Source organism: Barbus barbus (genome assembly GCF_936440315.1).
Source record: "Barbus barbus genome assembly, chromosome: 38".
NCBI lineage: Eukaryota > Metazoa > Chordata > Actinopteri > Cypriniformes > Cyprinidae > Barbus > Barbus barbus.
Genome location: NC_136716.1, coordinates 3574851 through 3589543, shown reverse-complemented (window position 1 = coordinate 3589543; position 14693 = coordinate 3574851). Strand labels below are relative to the sequence as shown.

The 14693-nt window shown below is 35.7% G+C and overlaps 1 protein-coding gene across 1 annotated transcript in view; it reads left to right on the top strand.

The window, feature by feature from the left end:
* Positions 1–14693, top strand: part of LOC306857886 (transient receptor potential cation channel subfamily M member 4-like) — a 33866-nt gene that overhangs the window by 16945 nt on the left and 2228 nt on the right. The window contains exons 12-27 of the mRNA XM_079398153.1: positions 1237–1338; positions 1436–1564; positions 3811–3940; positions 4033–4178; positions 4253–4365; positions 5962–6060; positions 6152–6201; positions 6343–6581; positions 6724–6839; positions 9124–9256; positions 10097–10271; positions 11137–11302; positions 11397–11578; positions 11676–11808; positions 13304–13376; positions 13454–13547. Of these exons, the coding sequence (XP_079254279.1) occupies positions 1237–1338; positions 1436–1564; positions 3811–3940; positions 4033–4178; positions 4253–4365; positions 5962–6060; positions 6152–6201; positions 6343–6581; positions 6724–6839; positions 9124–9256; positions 10097–10271; positions 11137–11302; positions 11397–11578; positions 11676–11808; positions 13304–13376; positions 13454–13547 (2080 nt within the window). The remainder of the gene's footprint in view (positions 1–1236; positions 1339–1435; positions 1565–3810; positions 3941–4032; positions 4179–4252; positions 4366–5961; positions 6061–6151; positions 6202–6342; positions 6582–6723; positions 6840–9123; positions 9257–10096; positions 10272–11136; positions 11303–11396; positions 11579–11675; positions 11809–13303; positions 13377–13453; positions 13548–14693) is intronic.

Below are 14693 nucleotides of genomic sequence, written 5' to 3'. Positions count from 1 at the left end.
TCTCTTACCATTATTCATTTTCATTTCAAAGCACTTTTTTATCATCTGTGTCTCGTTTTGAATTATGTTGTACCCCTCTGTAGGTTGCAGTGTCCTCAATGCAGTGTTAAACAGGATGGCCTTGTAGACATACAGGACTTTTTTTAATATCTGATAAACTTTTGAATGTTTGAGGTTTTACTTACTAGTCAGATGGTTCATAGTGCCTTGCAGATGTTCTTCGACAAGAGGTCCCCTCCAACTGGAAGAATATAGGAACATAATCTGTCACAGAGCCAACGATCTGTAATATACATATTCTGGGCTTATCTGCTTGCCTGTATAAAATGTCATCAATAAGGTGTGTCCTGAATTTTAATTAGACCCAGGGGCGTCGCTAGTGGGGGGAAAAGGGTGACAGAGTGCATAGGGCCCAGAGGTCTGGGGGACCCGTGATCGCCTACTGGCCATCGGGAACACATTCTATTCGAGTAGTGGGCCGATCGCCGAAACGAGGGAGACCTCCCCAATATTAGGCGCTGTTTTTAAATGACAGCGCATGCGAAACCTCAAAGTAGTGCTCCCCGATGCATCCGCCGCCAGCCACGTGCCAAAGCAAGAGCGGGATCAGTCTCCCACAGTGCGCTTCGGCCACAATTTATAAGAGATAAACAGCGCAAGTCGCTTGATCCATTCAGATGTGATGCAGAATTCTTATACAGCCGTGTGATATGAGAACATTAAAGGTTCTGTAGTGATGCTGGCTGAAAACAGCCATGACAATGAGGTATATTGGAAAATGGCTCGTCAATTCAGCACCATAATAATTTAACTTGAAGATATGTTTACAATAATACAAATGAAAAAAATACATTATAAATGTTACTGTCATATACTGGGGAATATTTTAATTTTATAGAAGGTGTTTTGTTCTTCATGTTTGGTTTAACTACAAATTTTTTATAGTTTATTATTAGCCTACTTATTTATTTTAAAACCATAAAAGCATGGTAATGAGGACCATGGTTTTACTTCTTGTGACCACCATCCTACTAATACTAGTCTGCTAAACTCTGGATTCTAAGCAAGAACTTCTTTCTTTTTAGATGTTTAGCTCTAATTAATTTTAATTGAAGTAAAATGTTAATTCAATAAGGGCCTGATTAAAGATAAATTTTTGTGCACCAGTCGTGTGAGTGAAAACAGTGAATGAATATGTGCTGTTGAAAAAGTCACTGATTTCTCATCCTACTGTAGGTGAGTCTGCTGCTGGAGGATCTTTTGGGAGAGGTGTGCCAGCCCTTCTACAGGTCTGTAATCAATGTGGACATGGCATCTACCAAAAGAAAAGCTTTGAAGGTACCAGACCTACTTTAGTTCTGTATAATTGCATTATTGCATTGTCCGCTCAGTACCTAAAAATGAAATGTTGTTGTCTTTGGATACCACCCTTCAGAAAGCATGCAAGGTCCTGAAGGACCAGAGCTATTATCAACAAAGCATATGTCAGCACCCATGGTTTTGTCTCTTCCTCTGGGCGGTGCTGCAGAACAGGGCTGAAATGGCGATCTTCTGCTGGGAAATGGTATTATGCTTCTGATGAGTTGCTGTAGTTATTGTCATATTGTTAGGGATGCGCAATATATCGGTTATGGACAGATTTGAGGTTTTTTTTATTGCATCATTATTGGTTGATATTGGATATTTAATTAATCATACTCATTTCCCCTGTTTTTATATTTAGATTACATTTGAACACTTAAAGTTAATCTTCAAATAAATAAAAATAATTTAATAATTATAAGACACAAATAAATCTAAATTTTCCATACATTGCGGCTGTGTGATTAGTCTATATCGTCACTAAATGTAAACTGTATAGCTCTATATATAAAGTTGAATATATCCAATGTAATCTGCATACATGCAGTTTATTCACGTAAAGTCCATATATGCTATGTAACAGCTTGATTTTTTAAAATGCAATGTTCTATAAAGTAACACCTTAATCTGAATTCATGCATTAAATATCAAGTAACTATATAATCACCCAGCTCTAATCTAATAAATATAACTATAAAGCATTAAAGGGTTAGTTCACCCAAAAATGAAAATTCAGTCTTTAATTACTCGCCCTCATGTCGTTCCAAACCCGTAAGTCCTCCGTTCATCTTCGGAATGCAAATTAAGATATTTTTGATGTATCCCATGAGCCACCCATAGACAGCAATGTAATTATCACGCTCGAGATCCAGAAGCGTAGCAAGGACATCTGTAAAATAATCCATGTGACATCAGGGGTTCAACCGTAATTTTACGAAGCTATGAGAATACATTTTGTGTGCAAAAGAAACACATCTGCCCTCGCTATGTGTACAGGTACATACAGTAGCTATGCAGTAAGCTAAACACTCCTCCAAAAAGTACTCAAAAAACAGAGTTGTCTTCAGGCATATTTAATGGAAGCGGTGTAAAACTGCAAAAACAACAGTACAAATGCGTAAACTTCTACATATTTAACAACATTACGATTGTATATATATATATATATATATAACCATATGCCTTGACCTGAATTAACTAACATTTATAACATTACTGTTATTAAGAAAACTTACAGACAATGCCTTTTCAAGAGCAAAATGAAGCTTGGTTGGAGATGAATGTCATTCGTGTGCTCTCTCAAACGCTATATAATAAAATGGCTGAACAGTACATGTTTTTTACTTGAATAAAACAAATCGCCACTAGGGGACGCCAATAACAAAACAAACAGAGATCAGAACAGACTTTATTCAACAATTTGTCTCCTCCGCATCACCCTGGCGCCATTTTGGAGAGTATCCACTAAATGTAAACAGCGTATGCTGTTCTGTGTGAGCTGCGTCACACGGATACGTTGTTTACGTTCAGATCAAAGCGCAAACGATGTAGAAAACATATCCGCGTGACGCAGCTGACACAGAACAGCATACGCTGTTTATGGCGCCAGGGTGAGGCGGAGGAGACGAATTGTTGAATAAAGTCGTTACTTTTTTTTTTCTTTTGCGCACAAAACGTATTCTCATAACTTCGTAAAATTACAGTTGAACCCCTGATGTCACATGGACTATTTTACCGATCTCCTTGCTATGTTTCTGGACCTTGATCATGTAAGGATCCTTGCTGTCTATGGGAGGGTCAGAGAGCTCTCAGATTACATCAAAAATATCTTAATTTGTGTTCCAAAGATGAACGAAGGTCTTGCGTGTTTAAAACGACACGAGGGTGAGTAATTAATGACAGAATTTTCATTTTTGGGTGAACTATCCCTTTAAGATATTATAAACATTAACATCATATGATTTTCTGTAAAGCTGCTTTGAAACAATGTGTATTATGAAAAGCATTATACATAAATTTGACGATGCTAAGATGATGCATAAATTTACTTTTAGCGTTTAAAATTAAAATGATCGATTTTAGTTTTTAGTGTTTTATTTTCAACTTATACGAAATAGTAAAGAATATATATGTGTATCGATAGAGAGAGTTTCAGCCATTTATAAAAAGTTATGGATTGTAATATCCCTTCATATACTCACTTAAAGACTCTTTATTGTTGTCTTCGGTTTCATGAAGAACCTCGAACATACGTGGAACCTTTCCACTGTGCAAACGGGTCTTTAGATTTTTTTAAATGTTTTTCACATAAAAAAAAAAAAAGGTTCTTCTATTGCAGCAGCCCTTTTGAAACCTTTATTATTTTCAGTTGATTGTGATATATTAGATCATTTGTTTTCGGATGGAAATGTTCTTACAGCTCACCTGTGCCGCTCCTCTCTCTCTCAGTGCGGTGAGTCGGTCCTGACTGCTCTGGGAGGATGTAAACTATTGAGGGAGCTGTCTAAACTGGAGATTGAGACAGAAGTTAAGCTGTCCATGAAGGAGTTGGCCACAAAGTTTGAGTGTATGGCTCATGGTAGGATGTGTGAAAGTCTTTGCTTTTGATTTCTTATAAAACCAGTGCTAAAAGAAAGTTTAAGCTTCTTTCCATTGTAATTGTTTTGACAGATGTGTTTAGCACATGCTACCAAACCAAAGCAAGTTATTCCAATAAGCTGCTGATCCGCAAGTCTTATCTGTGGGGTGATGCCACCTGTCTGAAGATGGCCTTAGCTGCTGACGCCCGTTATTTCTTCAGCCATGATGGAGTACAGGTCTGTCGGCATGCAGTCACTGTTTCTTTTGAAATAAGATGAGTGTTTTTCTTTAACACTCTCTTTTATTTTAGTCCCTGCTGTCTCAGATCTGGTGGGGTGACATAGACAGAGGAACTAAGCTGTGGAAACTTGTGCTGGCAATGATCATTCCTCCTCTCGTCTACACCAAATTAATCGATTTCAAGTAAGTACATCAGCGATGGAAATTTCCTCACAGTTTCCTAACATCTTTCCTCACATTATCACTATGCTTCACTACCTTTCTTTTTCGACCTGTTTTTTTTTTTTAATTAAAGAGTTCTCTCTTTAGAGTTTAAGGAAATAGAAAGTGAATACTCCGTTACAAGAAAGAATATGAGGACAAAATAAATTTAAATATTATTTTTGTTTGTAGTTTATTAAGTATATATTTAGCTATCACACAAAATAACTTGAGATTCACTTGTGAGTGTAGTTAAACATTTTATTAGGAACAATCAAAGCTGACTTTTTAGCATCATTACTCCAGTCACATGATCCTTCATAAATCATTCTAATATTGTGATTTGCTGCTAAAAAAACATTTATTATTATGTTGAAAAGAGCTAAGAAGAATTTTTTATTTTTTTGATGAATAGAAAGTTCAGAAGAACAGCATCGTTTGTAACATGATACATGTCTTTATCATCACTTGTGTGCTAAATAAGTTTTAATTTCTATATATGCTGTCTCCAAGCTTTTGCACCTGGCATTTTCATAGTGTATATTATTTATGTGCAGTTTCAAATGATACCTTGCTCTTATCTAGAGTATTTTTAGTTTGTTTCGCTTCATAAAGAAAAACGAGACAGCCCGCACCGGTGGGTTAAGGAACACCAAGTAATCACAGCTTTCTCCTGTTATGATGAAAATTGGCCAGCAACTTCACCAAGCAAATACCAAGAAATAGGTTGCAGCAGTTTGTCAATCCGCTATGGGACTGAGCTTGAATAGCTTCAGCATCAGCGACTTCTTATAGGACACAATCGCTGTCAATCAAAAGGAGATGCAGTCTTTCGACAGACCCTCCAATCATCACGCAGAAGCCCGGAGTCCAGCCCCGCCCACTCCTCCACTCACCTCCAGAGACGCTGAGCGTCCGGGGGCGGGACATAATCGCAGCATTTATCCAATGACCGTCTAGTTTCGAAGCACTGAAAAAAACTGTTCAAAGCAGCCCCATTGAAGTCAACGGACGCTGGGCTTCAACAGGGAAATGCACTGTGACGCTACGGGAATATATGAGAAGGAAATCGAGTCACCTGCTATATGTAGCTGATTCTGAACGAACTCGTCTTCGAGATGAACCAATGATGTCATCTCGAAGATGCTGTCGAATCAGCATCTTGATATGCCACACCTGTGAGGTGGATGGATTATCAAGGCAAAGGAGAAGTGCTCACTAACACAGATTTAGACAGATTTGTGAGCAATATTTGAGAGAAATAGGCCTTTTGTGTACACACAAGTCTTAGATCTTTGAGTTCAGCTCATGAAAAATGGGGGCAAACACAAAAGTGTTGCGCTTATAATTTTGGTCTGTGTGTGTGTGTGTATTAATAATAATAATAATAATAATAAGTACAATTATTTCATCCGGGTCTAGCAATACAGTAAGGCTTAAATTTACCAATGAAAATGTCTTCAATTACCAGTAAAAGTTAATGCATCAGATGTGATTGTGAGTTCAACATTTCATACAATATGCAACAAGTTGAAAATGTACTGCATAGTGAGAATGATTAAGCAATCTTCCTCACAGGAAAGCAGAAGAGGATAAATCAGTGATGGTATCGTCACCTTCAGCAACAGACTGTAATTACGGAGATACTGTCTTCTCCTTCGCTGACATCAAACACCAGTAAATTAGGTTTTATTTGATGCATCATGCATAAATATAAGATCTCTGTAGACAAATATGTATTTATCTATTATCTTTTTATGATACTTAGCAGTGAAGGCGACCAGGAGGACTCAAATAACATCAGACGACCAACAAAAGGTTTGACTGTTGATTTCAACCCCCCCACCCCACAATGAATGAATTTCACTAATGATCTTTTTTTGGTACTTTACCTTGATCAAGTTGACCATAATTTTTCCTCGTTATTGTCTTGCCCTGTTTATTCCTTTCGGTAAGCAGGTACTGTTATGAGTTCCCAACCTAAGAAGCGTCTCATTTGGCTTTCCCGCTGGAAGCAGTTCTGGTACGCCCCTGTTACTTCATTCATCGGCAATGTTGTGATGTACTTCCTCTTCCTGTTTCTGTACGCCTACGTGCTATTGGTTGACTTCAAACCACCTCCACCCAAAGGCCCTGCCATTTCTGAGTATGTGCTGTATTTCTGGGTATTCACGATCGTGTGCGAGGAGATTCGAGAGGTAGGTGCTGCATTTCTCAAATCACATCCTGGTCTTTCCTTGTGCAATAAATCAAGTGATACAAATAAATTATTTTTCAGTCAAGTATGATGATTAATCCATCCATTTATTCCACTTTTTGGTGTCTTTCTTTCACTCCCAGACATTCATTGTGGGCAAGAAGACATTTGGTCAGAGGTTGATGCTGTATGCTCAAGATGTGTGGAATAAGTTTGATGTTCTTGCCATCTCCCTCTTCATCACTGGATCGTGCTGCAGGTAATGCTTGACAGCCCTGTACGTTTCCACAACAATATTTAGGAACGGTTTTCAACATTGATAATAATCCGAAATGTTTCTTGAGCAGCGAATCAGCACATTCGAATGATTTCTGAAGAATCGTGTGACATTGACAATATATTCAGTTAAAATTGTACAACATTTTAAAATATATTCAAATAAAAAAAGATACTTTAAATTCTAATATTATTTCAAAATATTAAGGAGAACACACAGAATTTTCCCCTCCCATATGCACTTTTATGGATTTGCACTCTAATGCTAATTTGTCCTGTTTAGTAAATCTGGCCCTAAGTCTTTAACTGGTAACATTGTATAATGACAGATTCTATCAAAATTGTAGACAAAGCAAATACTTCATTGTATTGAATCAGGGTCTTTATTTCTAACAAATAATGATACAAATTCAGATTTAGAATTCGTTAAAGCTGATCGTAATTGATGGACAAGAGAGTTCGCTTTTCAACACATTTCTCTCTCTGATGTTTGTTCTGCTTCAACAGAATTAGATGTGAATAAATCACCAGGTCCTTATCATATTACCCCCGTTGTTTTTTAAACTAGCGGCTGGTTTTATTTCTCCTCCGCTGATGTATCTATTCAATCTTTCATTATTAGCTAATACAATAAGAGACCCTAAGATTTGGAAATCAACATTTGTTGTTCCCCTGTCAAAATGGGGTCGTCCTTCTTTAATGGATAACTATAGACCTATATCTAAGCTCTGTATTCTCTTGAAACTTTTGGAAAACCTAGTTAGTAAACAGTTGACAGTATTTAAACTGTCATTAATATTTTGTCTATTAACCAATCTGGGTTCCGCAAAGGGCACAGTAAATAACGCTGTGGATCCTTAGATAATAAACAACATTGTGCTTGTCTTTTTATTGACTTATCAAAGGCCTTTGATACTGTAGACCATGAGATATTATTAAATAGTCTTAGACTATCAGAAAATGCTATTTTATGGTGCATTGCTTATTTAAAGCGTAGAACCCAATGTGTACAAATGGAAGGTGTTCAGTTGGATCCTTTGGAGAGTAAGGGTTTACCACAGGGATCTGTGTTGGGGCCGTTATTATTCAGTATATATATATATATATATATATAAACTACCTTGATTTTAATATTGATAACGCAAGGTTCCATTTTTATGCAGATGATACTATTGTTTATTGCTCAGCCCCCCTCTAAGCAACAATCTGTGGCTTCTTTACAGTCTGCTTTTGATATTATCCAAAATAGGTTCTGTGCTTTGAAGCTGATTTTAAATGTTGAAAAAATAAAATGAATGTTATTTTCAAATTCTGAAACTTCTTCAGAAACCTCTATTGTTCTTCTGACTTCTCAGGGGAGCCATATTACTTAAGTGTCAGAGTACAAATACTTGGGTGTTATTATCGATATTAATAAGTATTATAAGTATAATAAGTATTTGAGGAAAAAATTTAAGAGAAATTTACTTTAGAAAGTCGTGTTTTTCATTCAATATGAGGAAGAAACTAGTGTCCACTATCCTCCTACCGGTTCCCTTATGATGTGCAATAATTGTACTTGTATGCTGCCACTTAATACGTGCAATAATTTAACCTACCTACCTTCTCGTTTATGGGGATGTAGTCCATCAGCATGCCCCCTCTTACCTTCTCGTCTCCTTGGATGCTTTGTACCATGGCCATGGTGCTCTGAGATTTATAACTGATTGTAAATTTTCAGCTCATCATTGGGAACTATGCAAAAGAGTTGCATGGCTTTCTTTGAGTAATCGGAGAAAAATGCATTGGTATCTGTTGATATATAAAGCCAAATTGGGTTATTTGCCATTTTATCTCTGTTGTTTCATTTAAAGGACTTTGTCTTTTTACTACGTAATCTAGTGAGCGATTTAATGGTTTAATTTTTTTTTTTATTGGTTATATGTCGGTATGTTGGTTTTATTGTTGTATGTTGTAATAGTAGCCTATATGTAACCTTGGCTGCCTATCTTGGCCAGGACACCAATGTAAAAGAGATTGTTCCTGGTTAAATAAGGTAATATATAAAATATTACTGTTTTTACTGTATTTTTCATCAAAAAAAATGTAGCCTTGTTGAGCGTTAGAGACTTCTTTAAAAAAATAAAATAAGAACTGGTTCTAGTTACAGGCTGAGGTATCACAGCTTGGTAGTTAGCATTTACAAAATATTCATCATACCTTAGTGCTGTGCATTCTACTATATTTTTGTTTAATCATCTGTTTGTGTACCTTTGTGTCTGTCTCAGGATGTTCAATTGGTCATTCAGCATGGGACGTGGTATACTATGTTTGGACTACATGGTCTTCACGCTGCGACTCATTCACATTTTCGCCATTCACAGACAGCTGGGTCCAAAAATCATCATACTTGGCAAAATGGTGAGACAATCAGAGGGGTGATCAAAGTTCTAGGTTGAGTGCAAATTAAGATCTATACCTGTAATTACTATATATAGTAATTTTACGTTTTATGTTGACGCACAATGGGATATGAGTGGATTACAAGTCTTTAATTGCTTTGAAAAGCATGAGATGAATCTATATTATCCAGGACGTTTGCACGGAAAGGTCTTAGTTTTATGGTATTGCATGCATAATGATTTTTGCTGGATGCCATCTACAGGTATAGAGCTTAACTTTTAAGCTCTATACCTGTAGGAGAGTATAATTTTTTAATATTTATTTCATAATGATATTTCCCCCCATTTGAAATTCTTATTATCCAATGAAAGGTTAGATTTTTGTCAATTTTTTAAATAAAAGATCAAAAGGATTAACAATGCAGATTAATTTTCACAGCCGCCTTTGATCATATTTACCAAGGGTGCCAATATTTTTGGCCATGACTGTGTGTGTGTGTATGCATCTAAAAAATTAGATTATCAGTAAAAAGTTAATTTTTTCTTGTAACTTATTTCAAAAAGTGAAACTTTCATATATTTTAGATTCATTACAGGTAAAGTAAAACATTTCAAAAGTTTTTGTTTTAATTTTGAAGATTAGAGCTCACAACTCATGAAAGTCAAAAATCCAGTATCTCAAAATATTAGAATATTTCCAAAGATCAATCAAAAAAAGGATTTGCTAAACCGACAAGTTCAAGTAGCAGTTACACCAGCAGTCCATGAAATTCACAACATTTTAGGATTTCATCAATATTTCACAAACACAATATTTGACATCTCACTCCTCTTTCTATTTCATATGAATGAACCTCAGATAAAGGATGCGTTCTTCTTCTTATTCTTCCTGGCGGTGTGGCTGAGTGCGTATGGAGTGGCCAATCAAGCTCTACTATACCAATATGACCCAAGCCCTAGACGAGCATTTCGACGAGTCTTGTACAGACCATATTTGCATATATTTGGACAGATTCCTGTAGAAGAAATAGACAGTATGTTCACTTCTGATTTACACTTAAAGAAATAGTTAAACAGAAAAAAGAAAATTTGCTAAAAATTCTCCTACTTTCAGGCCTTCAAAGATGATTGAGTTTTTAGATTGTTTTTTATCAGAATAGATTTGGAGAAATTTAGAATTCCATCAATTGCTCACCAATGGATCCTCTGTCGTGAATGGGTGCCGTCAGAATGAGAGACCAAACAGTTAATCGATTAATGTCTTGTGAAGTGAAAAGCAGCATATTTAAAATAAACAAATCTATCATTAGGGTGTTCTACCTTTAAACCATAGTCCATAATAACGCTTTCTCCAGTGATTCAAGTCCTCTTTATGTCCTCTCACATCAAAATCACCGACATGTTTGTTTGTTAGACTGTTTACACTTGTAAATTATGCTTCTGTGCATATTTCTTTTCCTGATTTGGATGAGAACTTTTTTACTGGAGAAAGCAATATTCTAGATTATTTTGACCAGGAGCAACGGTTTGAAGTTAAAACATCTTAATGATGGATTCATTTATAATTAACACAGCTTTTCACGTCACAATATGTTAAATGGTGGACTGGAGTGGGTTACTTATGGATTATTGTGATGTTTTTATCTGATGTTTGAACTCTCATTCTGACGGCACCCATTCACTGCAGAGGATCCATTGGTGAGCAAGTGATGGAATGCTACATTTCTCCAAATCTGTTCTAAAGATGAAATAAACTCATCTACATCTTGGATGGCCTGAGGTGAGTGCATTTTGAGAGAATTAAAATTTTTGGGTGAACAAGTCATTTAACTTAAACTAATAATATTTTACAACTTTGTTATCGTGCACTAACTATATTTTGTCTCTGTGTGTGTTAAGCTGGGAAGTATTGGGATAGAGATTGCACAGATAATATAACACTGATTGATGAAGGGAAAGAGCCATGTAGAGACACCAGCCACAACTGGCTTGTGGTCATTTTGCTGGTCATATTCCTACTAGTCACCAACATCCTACTAGTCAACCTGCTCATCGCCACATTCAGGTATTTGCTTGTCTATTCATCCATCTGCTGTATATATTCATCAAATGATGCATCCATCCATGCATTTTTCTTCTCTTTGTGTCTGTTTCTGTAGCTACACCTTCTCTAAGGTTCAGGAGCACAGCGACACATACTGGAAGTTTCAGCGGTATAATCTGATAGTGGAGTATCATTCACGTCCAACTCTCGCTCCACCCTTCATCATCCTATCCCACATCAACCTCTTAATCAAAAGAAACTTACGCAAAGTGGCATCCACCAAAATCCATCGATTTGGTAAAGATAGTAAACGATTACAGTTCAACAAGCTGATTTGTTGAAGATGAAATGTGATGTAAAGTAAAAAATTGTGTGTATTTCCCTTTTATAATAGCGGTGCATTTGACGGGTAGAGAGGCTAACAAGCTGGTGAAATGGGAGACTTTTCAGAAGGAGAACTTTCTGGTTGTCGAGAGCAAAAAACAAAGAGGGACAGACTCTGAGAGGCTAAAACGCATGACTGCTAAGTGAGTCAAACTTTCATTACAAATCAAATTTTCCTTCTGAAATAAGCGCATTTTTTATTTTGATCCCGCATGTGCACCTGTGCAACACTTATGTGCACGGTGCACCCCTGTATATACGGTGGTGCTGGAAAGTTTGTGAACCCTTTAAAATGATGAAATATAGAAATTCTGCATAAATATGACCCAAAAGATCACAAGATTTTCACACAACTCCTGAAAGTTGACAAATACAATCCATTCAAACAAATGAGATAAAACAATGTTCTTTGTCATTTATTTGTTCTGGAAAATGATCCAATATTACATATGTGAGTGACAAAAAAATGTGAATCTCTAGAATTAGCAGTTAATTTCAAGGTGAAATTAGAGTCCATCTGTTTAGAAGTGTTTTTAATCAATGGGATGACTACCAGGTGTCACTACGTGCCCGTTTTATTTAAAGAACAGGGATCTATCAAAGTCTGATCATGTTTATGGAAGTGAATCATGGCCTGAAAGAAGGAGATCTCTGAGGACCTCAGAAGAAGAGTTGTTAATCAAATTAAAATGTTGTGGAAGGACCTGAAGTAAGCAGTTCATAGGAAGAAACCGACATCACGGAGTTGAAACAGTTTTGTACTGAGCAATGGGCTAAAACTCCTACAAGCGGTTATGCAGGACTGATCAGCAGTTACGAGAAACTTTACCTAACTGCTGCAAAAAGGGGGTCAGACCAGATATTGAAAGCAAAAATTCACATCATTTTTGCCACTCACAGATTTTTTGCCACAGACAGTACATATTTTGTCTCATTTGTTTGACTGGAGTCTATGTCAATGAAAATCTGATGATGTTTTGGGTTATATTTGATAAATGTAGAAAATTCAAAACTTTCAAGCACCACTGTATATATATCATATTTGATCAATTATTAGGCTTTTATGCCTCGTATAGTATAATATAGAGTATGATGCTCATAGTTGAGGAGAAAACACCACAATTTTATGAAAGAAAAAAAAAAAGAAAAAATTTTGTTCAGATGCTAATATTTATATGGCCAAAAATAAGATGAAATTCTGATAGCTTGAAATGTAATCATTGAGCTCTTTATAACGGTTCAGCAGACTAACATAAAATTCTATTAATATCAACATCTCCCAGTAAGATGGTATTTAAATGCTTAGTTTTATGATCAAAACTCTGCAGTTTCAAATACAATGATCAAGAGATTAACCTGATGTGTCATATTTGATCAATTTTAATTAGATTTTTCTTTTTTTAAAAAAGGTATGGAGAATAAAGTTTGCTCATAACAAAATAAATGTCTGTTTCCTTTCTAAAAATAAAAAAAAAAGATTTCAAAGTAAAAAGAAGGCCTGAAGGTGGACGTTTTTGCAATTATAAGCTTTTTACTAGCTAAAAACTATTCATCGTATTTGAACAGATTCAAATCAAAATGTGATCAAAATCTTGTTCCTCAGATTAAAGCAGAATGTTGATGTGATGTGTGTTTCAGAGTGGACGGTCTCATCAAACAGGTTGGTGAGATCAGAGATGTTGACCGCAGACTGCAAGCACTAGAATCAGATGTAAGGGCACATTATGTGATATCTGCATTACACTATATTGAGATGTTGTTCACTGATGAGTGCTCATCTGAATGCAGATGGAGTTCTGTACATCATCTCTTCAGTGGATTATGGAAGCTCTGTCTCAAAGCAGTACAGTGAAGAGCACTAAAGCACACCCGACTCGCAAAGGTACACTTACTTGTGTCACAATACTTCTATATATTTTAACACAGTGACTTTTCAACTGATGGGTGACAAATAAGTGAAGGAAAGCATGTAAAAATAATAAGAATAAAAACGGGTTACCAAACTTAAAAATAAAGAAATAAAATGTTGACAAATGTACTTAAAACATTTATCCAAAGCAACTTACAAATGACGACAATGGAAGCAATCAAAATCAACAAGTGCTATGACAAGTCTATTAGCCCATCACAGTACATGTAGCAAGGTTTTTTTGTTGTTGTTAATTATATAAAAAAAGAAAAAGTAGATCGAATAGAAAGGTAGTGTTAAAGGCCTTTTTTAAGAAAAGCAGTTAGAAAGCAAATCGAGTGCTAGTCTTAAAGGGTCAAGTGTTTTTTATTTATTTTTTGTTTATAAAAAAATTATTATAATTAGTTTAAACTCTAATTGGAAAAAAAAAGAATTACAAGTTATATTTCTGTCGATTACAATTGTATTGTAAAAAAGGATATGTGATTTAATATTTTATTTTAAACAAACTTAAAGCTGCAGTCTGTAACTTTTTTATTTTTATTTATTTTTTTGTTAAAAATGATCCAAAATCAATGTTTGCGCAAGTACATATCAAACCAGTGTTCAAAACTATTTCCTTACTTTAGCCCGATCCACAACGTTTAGCTTATAATAATGTTTTCTAATTTACTGGTAGGGATTCGTAGAAAATTGAAGCATGCCGCAGCGTCATTATGTCACGATTGTAAACATAAAGTAGTTGTCCCGGCTAGTAGGCTATATCACGTGCGAGGATGCTGCAGGTGGCGGATCGTTTAACGTTATAGCCTTTTCGCACAGCAGCTGGAATAATTAAATGTATAATTTTGATGGCGGATTGTAATCCAGAAAGGATTATGTGTTTATGAAACGCATGTGACCGAAATTAAATTATATTCCAGTTGTAAAAGTGCATCTTATTACAGATAGCCTGGGATCACACAAGATTTGTATTTTAATGAGAACCAGTTTGCAGGAAGAATAATTTTAATGACTTCAAATGGTATGACAATTAGAGACTGAACTCTACACACTATACCCAGTCACGCAATGCTGATGTTGTTAACATTAATAATTTGAGAAAGTATTACAGTAATA